The following is a 13,443-nucleotide window of genomic DNA, read 5'->3' as shown; positions in this document are numbered from 1 at the left end:
CACAGCCCTCGGGAGACACCAGGCACTCGGGATACTCTGTGGAGAGCATGTATTTGTATTTATTCCCTGTCACCTTGATCCTTTCTTGGGATGCTAATTTTATTTTTTTTTTTCAAACTTTGTTAATTCTCTGTAGTGTGTCCCCAGGGACAATATGGCCCCAACTGCCACCTGACATGTACCTGTCAGAACGGTGGTATCTGTGACCACATGGATGGCAACTGCACTTGCGGGCTTGGCTGGACAGGAAGGTCGTGTGAGAAAGGTAATTTTCTGCTTTGATGATAGCGAACATGTACATTCGAGCGCGGTTTGCAGTGTCTGCAGACCCACGGAAGGGGACAGGTTTTGCTTCTCACACAGAACTGCCCCCAGTTAGAGCTCTAGATCTTTCTTCAGAGGTGGTTTCCTTGTAAATTCTGCTCAGCAGTTCCTTTGCCTGGACTCTTACTTCTTCTCCTGTCCAACTTTTGTGTTCGTTTGTTCATGGGAACATTGTTTTGTATCTTCTTTCATGTTCTTCTCCGAGGTCAGCAGAAGTCCACGTCCCCCTCCTCTCTTGTTGTGTTCTCTCATGTTACTCTCTTCCCTTTGACGCTGGACTGCAGTTGAACTTCCCACGTACTGACTTCCCTGCTAGTACAGTTCTGACAATATCTGTCCAAAGCAATGAGGATTCTCTTGCTATTTCATCCTTATGCCTCTCCACAGCAGCCCTCCCTTACACAAGACAAAGCACACTAAGCTCAGTTTTCACTCCCGAAACCTTCCTGCCAGCCCAGAGCAGAGTTTTTCCACATCTTTCTGTCCATCTCCCCAAAGTCATTCTGTGTTTCTGTATTCCCATTTCTTTCTCCATATAAAAGGTATCTACGTAGTTAGGGACTTAAATGTTCAGGAAACCGTGAGTTTACTGGTATGATGCCAAATAAATAGTTAGTTCTGAGTTTACATTCAAGACATTCAAATGTCATCATTACATCGTGACTGCTATGGTGCAATCTTCCCAACACACTCCTGGGCCCTCATTTAAAGCCTTTTTGTCCCTGACGTGTGTAGACTATCCAGCTCAAACTCCCTACATAGCTTTACCAAGAACTGGTCGTTGTAGGGGAGTGTCCCTATGTAAAAGTGTCATATAGAAATCACACTTTTTAGCAGAATTCCTCAATGCAGTTGTTTCACTTTGCACCTGAGAAGACTCGCAGACCTGCTTCATGCATGCGTGTGTGCAGAGGAGGAGCAGGGAGGAAAGGCAAGATGCCACCTACATGGAGCCACTCACAATGTAAATACCACTGTGGGCAGGCGCTAAAAAAACCCCCACCCCTAAAAAAGTGCCGTTTACCAGTAACTGGCTGACTTCACATCGCATAAGCCACTGTGTGTGTCTCTACTTGCCTATTCCTTGAAATCTCTATGACCACCCGAAGGCTGCATTTGTGTTGCAAAGCCTCAGTAGGGTCGTGGGGTGGTGGGTGTATCGTATAGATGTGCTTAGATAAAACATTTCTGGTGTCAAGCGCAGGGGTAGACATGCACACAGCACATAAAGAGCTGTGTATATCACTAGAAAGCTTTGCTGTTTATCTTTTCACAGAGATAGCCAAGTTATTGGAACTTTGAGTCTTATTTCCACAGCAGTGTGGTTTTGAGTGTGTTTTGACACTTTGCAGAAATCAAAGACAGCTAATCAGGCATCCTTTTTCTAGTGATTAGATATGATGTTCTTGAAAGATCTTGTCTGACATTTGCAGAGTTATGAATCTGATTATTTGGACGGCCACGCTCATTTAAGTTGATCTGCCCAGATTCAAATTATCACAGCAGTGGGAAGTTAACTTATGCAGAAATGATGCCTAGGTTAATGATATTGGTACAGTCACTTTTGCATGACTTGGCTTTCAGTAATTTGAGACACGTTTAGTTCTGTAAAAGCAGATATCTCATTATATGTGGAAAGTCTGTTGCTATGTGTGAAAAAAATATCCTCCCAGTTTTATTAGGAATTGGAGTAGTGTGAAGTCCAATGATAACACAGAGGAGGAAAAGCTATGTGGGTTTTTTCACACTTTCTAAGAGCCTAAAAGAAAATATTGCTGTCGATATAGAAATAAAAGAAAATAGAAGATACCATTTATACCATTTACTATGTGGCTTTACAGCACATGGTGCAGGTTCCACATTGACTACATGTAGAGGCAAACTTAAAAACATAGACTATAAAAAAGTACAAGGAAATTGCTGTTCAAATGTCTGTGTAGTATAAAAGATTTCTCATCGAAGTATGTAAATGCATCCTAGTTGTGCAGAAATGCTGTGTCTTCCAAACAACTGTTCTCCTCGGGTCTGCAAGCTATTGTATGGGCATCATATCTCAGCTATACAAACTATCACATAAGAGCTTTTCTGGGTGAGGTCGGTGATTATTTTTTTTGTTTGTTTGTCTGTTTTTCTGTCCGTGTCCTGCCAGCAGAATGTCTCCCAGGGAAGTACGGGTCTGGCTGCGGCTTGGACTGCTCGTGCCAGCACAATGGCACCTGCGACAGGTTCACAGGCTGCTGCCGATGCCCCGAGGGTTACTACGGCCACTCCTGTGAGCACAGTAAGTAGAGGCACCCTGGATAGCCCAGGTGCTCTGTTTTCCAACAGGAATGGGATGTGGGTCTTCAGAGCAGCCACATAAACACCTCACCAGCTCAGTTAAAATTTTTGGGATGTCCGAGATCACCTGGCTGCTTCCAGACCTGATCAACTTGGGGTGGGACAAGTTTAAAAGCAGATGGCATTATTAGAGTTAATGGTAACTATCATTTCTGTTGGCTCCCGGGGAACGTAGCTGAGAATACAGAGGGTTTTGAAGGGATGTATGGCTTTTGTCATCAACTTTCCTCATTTGATGCTTTCATTTTTCAGGATGTCCCCTTGGATTTTATGGGCTAAGCTGCCTTCATGTATGTGCCTGTAAAAATGGAGCGAGCTGCGATGCGGTGACAGGACAGTGTATTTGTCCTTTGGGTTATCAAGGTGTCTACTGTGAGAAAGGTACTTGTCGTGTACCCCTCTGACCTAAAAGAAGAAAACAAACAAATTAAAAACCAAAATAAAACTCAAAAATCCCCATGTCATTACTCAAATGTTTGTTTGTTGAGACCTACTTCTTCCATATTTTGAGCTTTATGAATATCCTGAAACACTGGATTTGGGATTGTTACCTGCTATATAGCTGGGTGTTCTAATTTCCTTATAAATTGACTAATCTGGTTCCAATTAATACGTGAAAGTCCTGGTCTCCATGATGTCTTGCAGCAATGAGTTCCACATGTCATCTATTAAATATAAGGGGGTTTTACTGATTTTAAATTTGCTTCTAAAACTCCAAATAAGATTATTAAATACGTGCATGTCAGACCTGTTCAGCGTTAGGGCATGGTCTTCTAGAGAGTTCTAATTCAAAATGAAAATAAGTGCCAGTTACATTTCTGGGACAGATTTTACGGATACCTTTGATAGGTTAGATTAGACAAACCCAACATAAAGAGAGTTCATATAAATATTATGCCTATTCAGCTATGTTTGATTCTTCATTAACCTTGGCATTTACACTAGCTTCAGTGGAGAGTTTATAAGCTTTTCTCTGAGACATCCTGGAATAACTCTGGCCTAATGTATGTCTTGCTATTCAAATGGGTGTTTTAAAAAGTGCTCTTGCTGTCAGGCTGCGACAGGGGCTGGTTTGGAGAGAGGTGCCGGCACCGGTGCGACTGCAGAGGAGCTCCTTGTGATCCAGAGACTGGGAAGTGCCTTTGCCCACCTGGGAAGACCGGAGACAAATGTGACATCGGTAAGGGTAATATTTTCTAAGGGCTGGACTATGTATGGTTAAACCTATATGACCTGTTGGTCTAAGCATAACTGTGAAAGGATGTTGGCCTGTATTCAAGAACACATTGTCTGTAGCAAATGACTCTTACAGGTTATCAACAGCTTTATTAACAGGCTGTACCTCTTGTTTTAATCAATATTTAAATTGATATACCGATAAGAAAACTGCTTATGGGTCAGCTGTAAATGTCACTTGCCTTCAGTTTTGGAGAATATGCGCTGGTGAAGAATATACCAAGAAGCCCACAGTTTTACAGGTGTAGTTGGGAAGACTCCAGAGGGTGCAAACGGGCACGAAGGGATCTGATGTGTGTTTTGTCACACGGACATTTGTGACCCTTTTCAGACCAATGCAAAAGTGTGTCCAGCTCTGGGCGTGCTTCCCCAGGAAGCAGGGCGGAATCCCTGTGGATGAGGGTAGAGGAGCTGCAGCAGCTATGCCTGCCTCTGGGCTTCAGCAGTAGTCCAGGAACATTTAATCCAAATAAAATTCCCTCATTCGCAGCACCGGCACTTGGGGTGTGTGCTTGGGAAATGGTTGACCCACGAGAACAGAATTATTTTGTAACAGGGGTATAAAAATAGGTGAGAAAATTCTCCTGTAGGGAAAACCGATCCCACCACTGCACCCAGATGAGCTGGTGGCAAGGTTGAGAGGCAGCAATGGCAGGCCGGATTCTTCAGCCAGACTCTGATCGCAGTTACACCAGAATAAATTTAGGGTAATCGCTGGAGTAAAAGGAATTACATAGGTTTAAACAAGTGTAAGAAGAGATTTGTGATACCAGCGTTGTGGCAAACAAGATAAAAGGAGTGAATGTCCATGTGCTGATATTGCAGATTCACACCTGGAACCGTAATCCTCCTGAGCCCCAGAATCACAGTGGGGGAATATTATTTCCCTCTTTGTTCTAGGATAGGGCAGGAAACGGCTTTAAACAGCCTGTTATTAATGCAAAATAATTGCTGGGAGCTTAAGTGCTAGCTCAACCTGCAAAATGAAAATGGAAAATGATTTGCTTCCCTCTCCACAATGTCCTGTGGTCAGAAATTGAAGCCACCCAGTCTGCAGGCACTGATCCGACGGGGGACACCAGCCACCCCCGCAGCCAGCACGGCGCTGGGCATCCAGAGGCCTTTCCAGCGAAATTTTAGGCAGAAGCAGAACGCAAGGGGGAAGCTCAGTACCAAAAATGTGAACCGAGGTTTTGCTTCTTGCAAACTCTAGGAGTCATTTTTATTTTTCTTAAATCAGCTAGGGTAGCCCCCACCCATGAAAAGCTGTTATGGGGTAGGTTTTATTTGCATTTTTATTTTCAATTAAGCTCAGTTCATCTGTGATATAACTGTGAGCAGCTGTGACTGTGCAGCGGCCATAAAGATAAAAGCCCTGATTTTAATTTGAACTCTGGTAAAGCACCCATTAAACAGGCAAAATGTTAATTAAAAAAAAAAAAAGAGAGAGAATATAACAGACTTTTATGGGCGCTCTTTTTCTGTAGTAAATTAACATTGCAGACTTTCAAACAGATGTCTTAAATACACATTGTTATTAACATGAAAATGTGGTATTACATAAATTAAAATCAGGTCCAGAGGTGTTCGAGGAGACCTTTTCTCATAACATTTCCTAATTGAAAAGGCCAAGCTCTGAGCGCACAGGGAGAGTTCTCCCACATGTCGGGGCTGCAGCTGATGCAGGGCTCAGCAGCACTTTTATTTACCTAATGGTGCCTGTGTGAGAAAGCCAGCGCCTTGATTATTTACAGTATTTTCTAGCGTGGTGAGGGAGAGAGGGCTATTGTTTATGGTGTATTTAGCACCCTGCCTTGTGACTTGCTGCTAACTTTTCCTTCATGCCTTTACTCTGACTGCATAAAAAAATTGCAATGAGAATTTATCAGCCTAGGTATGAAATGTATTTGTATTTGGGAGTGAGACGTTTTGTGAGTAATGTGCCAGGAGGCAGCAGGATTGTGCAGTCGCTGTAAGACATAAGAGTGTATATAAAATGGATTATTTTTCAATTTCGCATTCTTTGAGTGAAGGCTCTTTTCTGGTGCACGCTGATAGCCAAGCTGCGCAGTGGAGAGCTGCAGGAGATAGTGTGGATCCAGGATGCTGACAGTAACTTTCCTGAGCAAATCCCAAGATCTTTTCTGTTGGGCTGTCAACCCCTAGTTTTACACCAGTAATGAGTTCTATTCTGGGAACTTCTTTAGGACAGCTGGGCTACGGTTTGGGCGGGCCATGCGGTAGACGAAACTTGAGGACTGCAAGGCTTTCCAAAATGTCGTGCTTTAGTGTTAACAGATGTAGGTGTCTAAGCAGCTTCCTGATCCCAGAGAACAGGGAGAGCGCTAGGGAGCATTCACCCAAACACTTCTGTCCTTCCAGATTGCAGGTCGGACCGCTACGGCCCCGACTGCGCCCTGCAGTGCCAGTGTGCCAGCAAATCCCAGTGCAATCCGTACAACGGGAACTGTGTGTGCCCAGCCACGTGGATGGGGCCAACCTGCAAAGAAGGTAACACACGCTGGAGACGTGCGACTTTCTTAGTAGATGAAATCATGCATTGACTGTGAATGGTGGTCAGTGGGCTGTTCGGACAGGAGTATCAACCCACCATGCAAACATGGGGCTCACCAGCAGCCACCCCAGTTTCTGTGCCAGGCTGTGTGAGGCAGAAGCCGTTCTGCATTTCCACCTCTGGTGAAAAACTCAGAACCCCTGACAGCAGCAGCTTTGCTTGGAAGGGTTGTGTCGGTGTGTGCTGCCCTCCTAAGGGTCCAGGAGCCTGATGTTGGAAATGCCAGGGGACAGCGCAAATGCAGGAATCATTCCAGGTGGTTGTGAGGTCTTGGCCAAGCTGAACTGACTCAGTGCAGTGGTTTCCCCTCAGAGCAGGCTGTGGAGATCTTGCACAGCCTGCTCAAGGATTGCCAAGGCTGCCTCCAGTACAGCCATGCCGGAGGGCAGTACATTCTTCTATGCCTGCCAGTATGAAATCTTGCCCTGAAATAGTTGATATGGACAGCCTCTGTAAGATGAATAAGGAGGTTTACTTGCTGTGCATGCCATCACATTCACTTATTTTTTGTAGAGGTGTCAGGTTTTGAAGAGCATGGTGAGATGTGAAAAGCCAGGTAAGTAGAAAAAACATTGGAAAACAGATTTGGATTGATTTGTGAGTGTGCTACAGCACTTGTCGCGCTCTCACAAAAGGGTTTTGGGGCTTTTTAATTTAGATAATTTTTCTTCTTAATGAAATATAGTACTGAGTGAAAGTTTCCTCCCACTTGCAGTCTGATCACAACTGGCTTGATGGTGGTACCATACAGTTCTGCATTTAGTTCAGGAAACACTTTGGGAACCTTCTGTTTGAGAGATGTTTTATTGTTTTACCTGCTCTCTGCCTCTGTGAGGAGGCCAGTGTAACTCAGGCCTCTACCTTCTTTTGAAGACTACCATTTATTGAATTATTTAAGTGTAAATTATATAATCTATGTAATATTTCAGTGTTATGTTATATAGACCTGAAACCGTGTTTCTGCTTAATTCTCTAGGTGGCCCTCCGAAGCTTCCTTTTTATGAAGAACAAACTCAAGAAAGAGGGAATATTTTTCCAAGAGCTCTACAACAGTAACATTTGGACTAATAAATGAACTGTTTTATATGCACAGACGGTATTTGAATTTGGATATGAAAACAGCTATTCAATTCAGCTTGAATTGTACTGAAGTATTCACACTTCTCGTGGAAGACTACAGAGGCCATTTAGTAGCTGGATCGTTTTAAAAAGTTGAATCTGTTTCATGTATTTATTCCTAGCCTCTTACCCCACCATTAATCTGCTCTGGACATTCTTTCTGATATATAATTCATTGTTTGAAAGCTTGGACATGTTTTTAGTAAGACCAGCTCCAAGGAGTATCAGGATAAGCAGTATGTGATGTATCAATGTGCAGTGAGCCACACCACGTATAAGCAACTTTCTTGACAACCAGAGTGAAGTTTAATGAGTGTTTCACGGATTATGAAGCCTATGTGGACTCACTGCAAAATCATGTTGCACAGAAACTAGTGGGATTCACTAAATTTATTCCTCTTTGAATAACATTGTGTGTTCTAGAAAAGGATTTAGTCTAATTTTAAACTTGTGACTGAAGAAGAGTCCACCACAGTCCTTGATAAGTTGTTAATTTAAGAATATGTACCACATTTCTAGTGTGGATTGGCTGATTAGAAGGTCTCCGTCTATATCTTGCTTAGATCTGAATCCATCTTCCAAAGCACATGATGTCATCTGTCAGACTCTTCTGTCTTTAGGCATTCTCCCATCTTGACAGCCGAGTTTCTCAGTGATTTGCCAAGTCAAACTGTGCAGCAGTTCTCATCAAACAGTACCTCCTAATGCAGAAAAGAATTTTATCTTGGATGGAGAAAACAGGTCGTAAGCAAGGATAGATGTTTAAAGATAATCTCTGTGTTCTTTATATAAAGGATTATAATGTGCTTTTACTGCACAATAGTTTGATTAAGTCAGATTTAAGAAGTCCTGATACCATTCACAGCTGCTGTTGGTCACTTGATAGAACAAAAACATTTTGGTGCTATTTCGTCTGTTTAGACAGGTTGTTCTTTAATATAGGACTAAGTCATTATAAAGAAATAATGTTCTCTATTGTAATATTCAGAGTTAACCAGACTAAAAGATTTCAGAGTGCCTCTTTTTACCTCTGTTTAGGTTAGGAGTGACAAAATCTATGCAGTAACCTCTTGAGTCTCTCTATATCAAAAGTGCTCTTACTAAAGGGCGTCAGGACCACGGGCCCAGTAGGCACGGTCGCATAGGCAGTTCCAGGTCTTGTGCTTACGCTACCATTCACACGCCATAACAAACTGCGGCTCTGCAAGGGGAAGTTTTTGTCTTAGAAGAGATGAAGTGACAATAATTGTCGCTAACTTGTGACTTCTAAAGACGTCTGTTGTTGCGGTTGGATAATGAGCAGGTGAAGTAACAGTTTTACCCTATGACTCACCTCAGGTCTTAAACACACGCACAGTCATTAACTGACCGGTACAAAGCAAGCAACGCTTGCTCATCTGGGACTTTAATTCAAACTTTAATTCAAAATCAAATTAATTTGATTTAATTTAAATCAAACTGTGATCTATCGGAAGCAATACAGGTTTGGTAGGTATTTTTCAAGCTTCATGGAAGTCTTATTGCTGTTTTTCATCACTTCATAGGTACTAAAAGTCATCCTAAACAAAGTAAAGATATTTATGAATGTGTCAGAATTAATTAACCAACTGTGCTTTCAGCCAGAAAATCCCAGGGGCTGATGCTGATGATCCCTTGTCATTTCTTCTTTTCTAAAGCATGTTCTATCTTTTCTATCTTTTTCTATCTTCTTTTCTAAAGAATGCTCTATGAATGTTGCTGGAAAGTTTACTCAATGTAAATGTGACAAAGTTGTTGTTGTCCCAAAATCAGTCAGATGTGTGATGGTCTCGGCAGGGCTTTATTGTCAGCTGTGACATTTTAAATGTTCTTTTGGAGATGGGCTGGCCTGGGTCTGATCCTATAATTATGTGAGTCTGGGGCGATTTCACTGAACTGGAACCGATAAGGTAAATCTCGTGTGAGACAATTAGATATAATCTTAGCAACTGCTGGAGAAGAACGACCCACGTTAAACAATTGACATATTTTTCATCTTAACTCCGTATTTACTGCAGAGCCAAACTACAGCAGTAATGCAAGCGTCACATTTTATTCAAGAGTTTTCGTAGAATCATGGAGTAAGTTAAGTTGTAAGAGACCTCTGGAGGTTCAGGCTTCTCTTCAAAGCCTGGTCAACTTTAAAGTTAAACGGGGTTGCTTGGAGATTCATCAGGTTGAGTTCCAAGTACCTCGAAGGATAGAGATCCCACAACCTCTTTGAGCTCCTGTCACAGCCCAAATTCCATGTCACAAATTCCCCCCCGCCTTAGTTTCTGATCAAAATTTCCTAAGTTTCAGCTGTGGCCCACTGCTCCTCATCCTTTCAGTGCACATCTCTGAGAAGTGCTTGGCTTTGTCTTGTCTGCAGCCTCCAGGGGGTAGCTGAAGACAGCACTAATGCCTCCCCTTGGTCTTCTCTTCTGAAGACTGAGCAAACCCTGCTCCCTCAGACCCAACTGTATGAGCCCCGATTACCTCCGGGCCCCTCCACTGGCCCTGTTCCAGTAAGTTGGACATTTCAGTTTGGGGAAGGGTGCCCGATGTCTGGTATGGTTACTCAGCAGCTGATATATAAAACCCAAGAACTTACATTTTGCTGTTTGACAGCAGTTTATAAAATGTACTGTTTTTTTCTTATCTATGTATACTGATACGTGATTAGAGCAGCTGATCAAAGGGGAAACCTTTCTCAAGCCATATTATTTACACCTGTGTATACTTGTTTACATTTTCCACAGTACCTTGATAATAGAATTGTAAATATGTAGTATAAAGGAAATAAAAGATTTTTGTATTATGTATTTTTAAAGAATGTCACAATTTTAGGTACATGATGAAACACATATTTTAAGTGTCTGATACTGAGCCTGTGCCAATAATTTAGAGGCCGAAGTAGATCTGCCTGGGAAACATTTCAGCAATTATTTTTTTTTAAATTGGAAAATGCCAATTTATACAAAACCATTCGCAATAGTCTTTTTTATTCATTCCTCCTTCAAAATACTTCTTAGCTTCTTTATGTTATTGCCTGGGGGAAAGAAGTTCACTTCAGTGTCATTAAACAGGTCATTCTGATTTGGGGCTTAATATGACTTTGTTCCAAAAAAAAGTACCTTCATATAAAGGTAAAAAAATAAAAATTAAATATTTCAAAAATGTTAAGATATTACATTTGACAGGGTAGTTTTGAGTGTATTTTCTTGGTTCTCTATCTGTGAAAGTTTTTACTTCTCTCACAAGGCAGGGAAAATGTTTACAGAATGTAATTTTCTAGAAGAGCCAAAACCTTACATCATTAGCTATTAATTAAGGAAGTTTACTTGCGTGTGATGTCTTTAATATGTTTTGATTCTGCTCCTTACTGCAGATTCACAAATTTACCTAATTCTGTGCCTACAAAATAGTCTTTATTAGACAGCATGTACTTTTTAATGGAAAAGCTACTTTTCCATGGATTCATTTTGTGGCAAATGAGTTTAGTTACTGCTAAAATAATATGACTCTGCTTATTTGCTTCACCAGATTCCAGTGCAAAACTGTCAGGCTGATACTGTCCTGCACATAGCACTGGAGCTTGTTGAAAATGAACGTGAAAACTTCAGTGAAAATGGTTTTTACCTTTAAATTCATGTCCATCTTCCACTTGGTAAACGCCTTTCTTGGTTCTCCATTTCCCAGAAGCCTGAAGTTAATTATGCTTTCTTGAAAAGAGCGCTCTGTTTATGCCACTATAATACCCTTGTATGCACAGATAACTCCTTTCAGAAAGATGTTTACATTATTTCGACCATGCAGTTTCTGTGCCAAATCCCACTCTTACCTTGTTGTGTGTTCCAGGTAACTTCAGTCTGAGTGGAAATGAGTTGAGTGTAACTCAGTGGGTCCAGCAGAATCTTACACAATGTGAATTCAGGAAACCAGGACAACATGTTTTAAGTTAAACTTCAGTATTTATAACACTATCCTCATAGGAAAACAATCAGAATTTTAAAAATTCCCTGCTTCCCCTGCCAAAAATTATTATTCTACTTTTATCCTTTTTATGTTGAAGAACCGTAGCTATTAAAGTTTGCCCAGATTTCTTGCCAACCATATTATTTTGATTGGCTGCAGATTTCTGTTTGTGTAAGTAGTAACCCTCGTAGTATCAGGAGTTGCCAATGGGACAAACATGGAAATTATACCGTTATGTCCTTCCCAGAAAAGCCAAAGACACGTTTGGAGCCATCATAGCTTCGTACTGTCGATCTAGCAATGACAAATAACGTTTCTGTTAAGAGCTTAGCTTCTTATCAGAGCAAAGAAAAGCTTAGGAAGGGTCCTTGAGAGAACTGTTGGACCAAGAAACTCCCATCCTCCCATCCCTGTGTTAATTTTGTTAATAGTTAGGCCAGAAACCTCAGTCCCCAGTTCTTGAAGGACTTTTCCTCCACAGTGACCTGTGGCTGACTGCAGCAGCTCCGTGCATGAGCTGCAACTGTGCCCGGTAATTCTATTGCGGGGTCAAAGCTTTAAATTCTAACACTGTGTAAAGCGATTTCCAGCATAAACACCGAATCTCAGACCTGTAGAGCATAAATTGTTTATTCTGTTCTTTTTATTGCTTTTAATAAGCATTTGCATAGCAATGTTATGGCTTTGTGAATTTGTAACGCCTCTTCGAAGGATATATGGGATGTATCTCAAAACTGTACCGTACTTTCTGTTGTACATGTATCATAGTGAAAGGATGCTGATCTTTTTATATACGTGTCATTAAAATTGGTTCTTGTTTTCTCCTTATTGATAGTCTTGAAGCAATGGGCTTATGTTCTGGACAAAAATTTTCTCTGTTAAACTAATTCACATTCAGAGCAAGCACACTGAAATCACACCTGCTTTTAGTAGTTTGTATAGAATAAATAATGGCCTATACATAAATGGGTTTATATATGATCCCTGACCAGAGCAACTTGTCCAGTGACTGAGCCTGATAAATAGAGGTTTCTGGCACTCAGACTCGAGAGTATTAGAAATATTCAAAACACAGCATAAATCTTGCTGGAAGAGGATGGTTATGAAGTGTAACATTTCTGAAAGACTTGGGCATGAAGCACTTTGAAGGTGTTTGAAACCGCACACCTGCGGGCTTCCATCAGCCGCCTTGGATGCTTCCCAGAGCCTAATACTTGCCGAACAAATAGCCCAGTTCACCTTAGGGGTATTGTCTTCTCACATTGGCAGGAGCTGAAGGAACACATGTGCCTGTTTAATGCCAAATAATGCAGTAAGTGTGTGCTGGTTAATTGGAAGTAGCATGCTAAATTGAATTCAAAATGTGTAACAAAGGGGGGACGGTATATCAAGCTGTCAGAGGAAAAGTGGACAGATATGGCTAGCTGACTTCTGGGAGAACAGCTTTACAGGCTTGGACTTATTTTTAAATTTTAGGGCAAACATTTTAAACTGAGCTCTGTGGTACTGCAGGACTTTGTCATATGTGATTTACTTCATTTTTCATACAGTTTTCAACAAGGAGTAGAATAATTAAGTTCGTTTTGTCATCTTTTTAACATGTTATAAAGATAGCTCTATAATCATTGCAACTTATTCAGTAATTTATTAGAAGCAATATTTAAACTATTCAAATACATTGTTGACATTATTGCGCTAACCTTTCAGTCCCAATGGCTGCCGTTAAGAGCTGCTCAAAAAGTAGACATGGTGGGTTAATATCCTCAGCCTGTGCAGAGCTGCCTTTGGTCTATGTCTTAAACCTTTAGAAGAGCGATTTGCAGTACTTGAAAAGTTCACGTAATAGATCTATGGCGTGGGAATAAAAGTGATCT

General features: G+C 41.3%; 1 protein-coding gene across 2 annotated transcripts in view; it reads left to right on the top strand.

Annotated features, from left to right (window-relative positions):
- Positions 1-12,397, top strand: part of LOC142059649 (uncharacterized) — a 211,916-nt gene extending 199,519 nt beyond the window's left edge. The window contains exons 32-38 of one of the 2 annotated variants that reach the window (XM_075098526.1): positions 137-265; positions 2,477-2,605; positions 2,917-3,045; positions 3,719-3,844; positions 6,283-6,411; positions 6,989-7,031; positions 7,452-7,541. In XM_075098526.1, the coding sequence (XP_074954627.1) occupies positions 137-265; positions 2,477-2,605; positions 2,917-3,045; positions 3,719-3,844; positions 6,283-6,411; positions 6,989-7,023 (677 nt within the window). In that variant the 3' untranslated portion in view covers positions 7,024-7,031; positions 7,452-7,541. Of the gene's footprint in view, positions 1-136; positions 266-2,476; positions 2,606-2,916; positions 3,046-3,718; positions 3,845-6,282; positions 6,412-6,988; positions 7,032-7,451 lie in introns of both variants that reach the window. The other variant, XM_075098525.1, reaches the window with a different exon arrangement.
- The last annotated feature ends 1,046 nt before the right edge of the window (positions 12,398-13,443 follow it).

This window comes from Phalacrocorax aristotelis, chromosome 7 (assembly GCF_949628215.1).
Source record: "Phalacrocorax aristotelis chromosome 7, bGulAri2.1, whole genome shotgun sequence".
In the NCBI taxonomy this organism is placed as follows: domain Eukaryota; kingdom Metazoa; phylum Chordata; class Aves; order Suliformes; family Phalacrocoracidae; genus Phalacrocorax; species Phalacrocorax aristotelis.
Note: the sequence above shows the minus strand (reverse complement) of the source record. Positions and strands in the feature narration are given on the sequence as shown.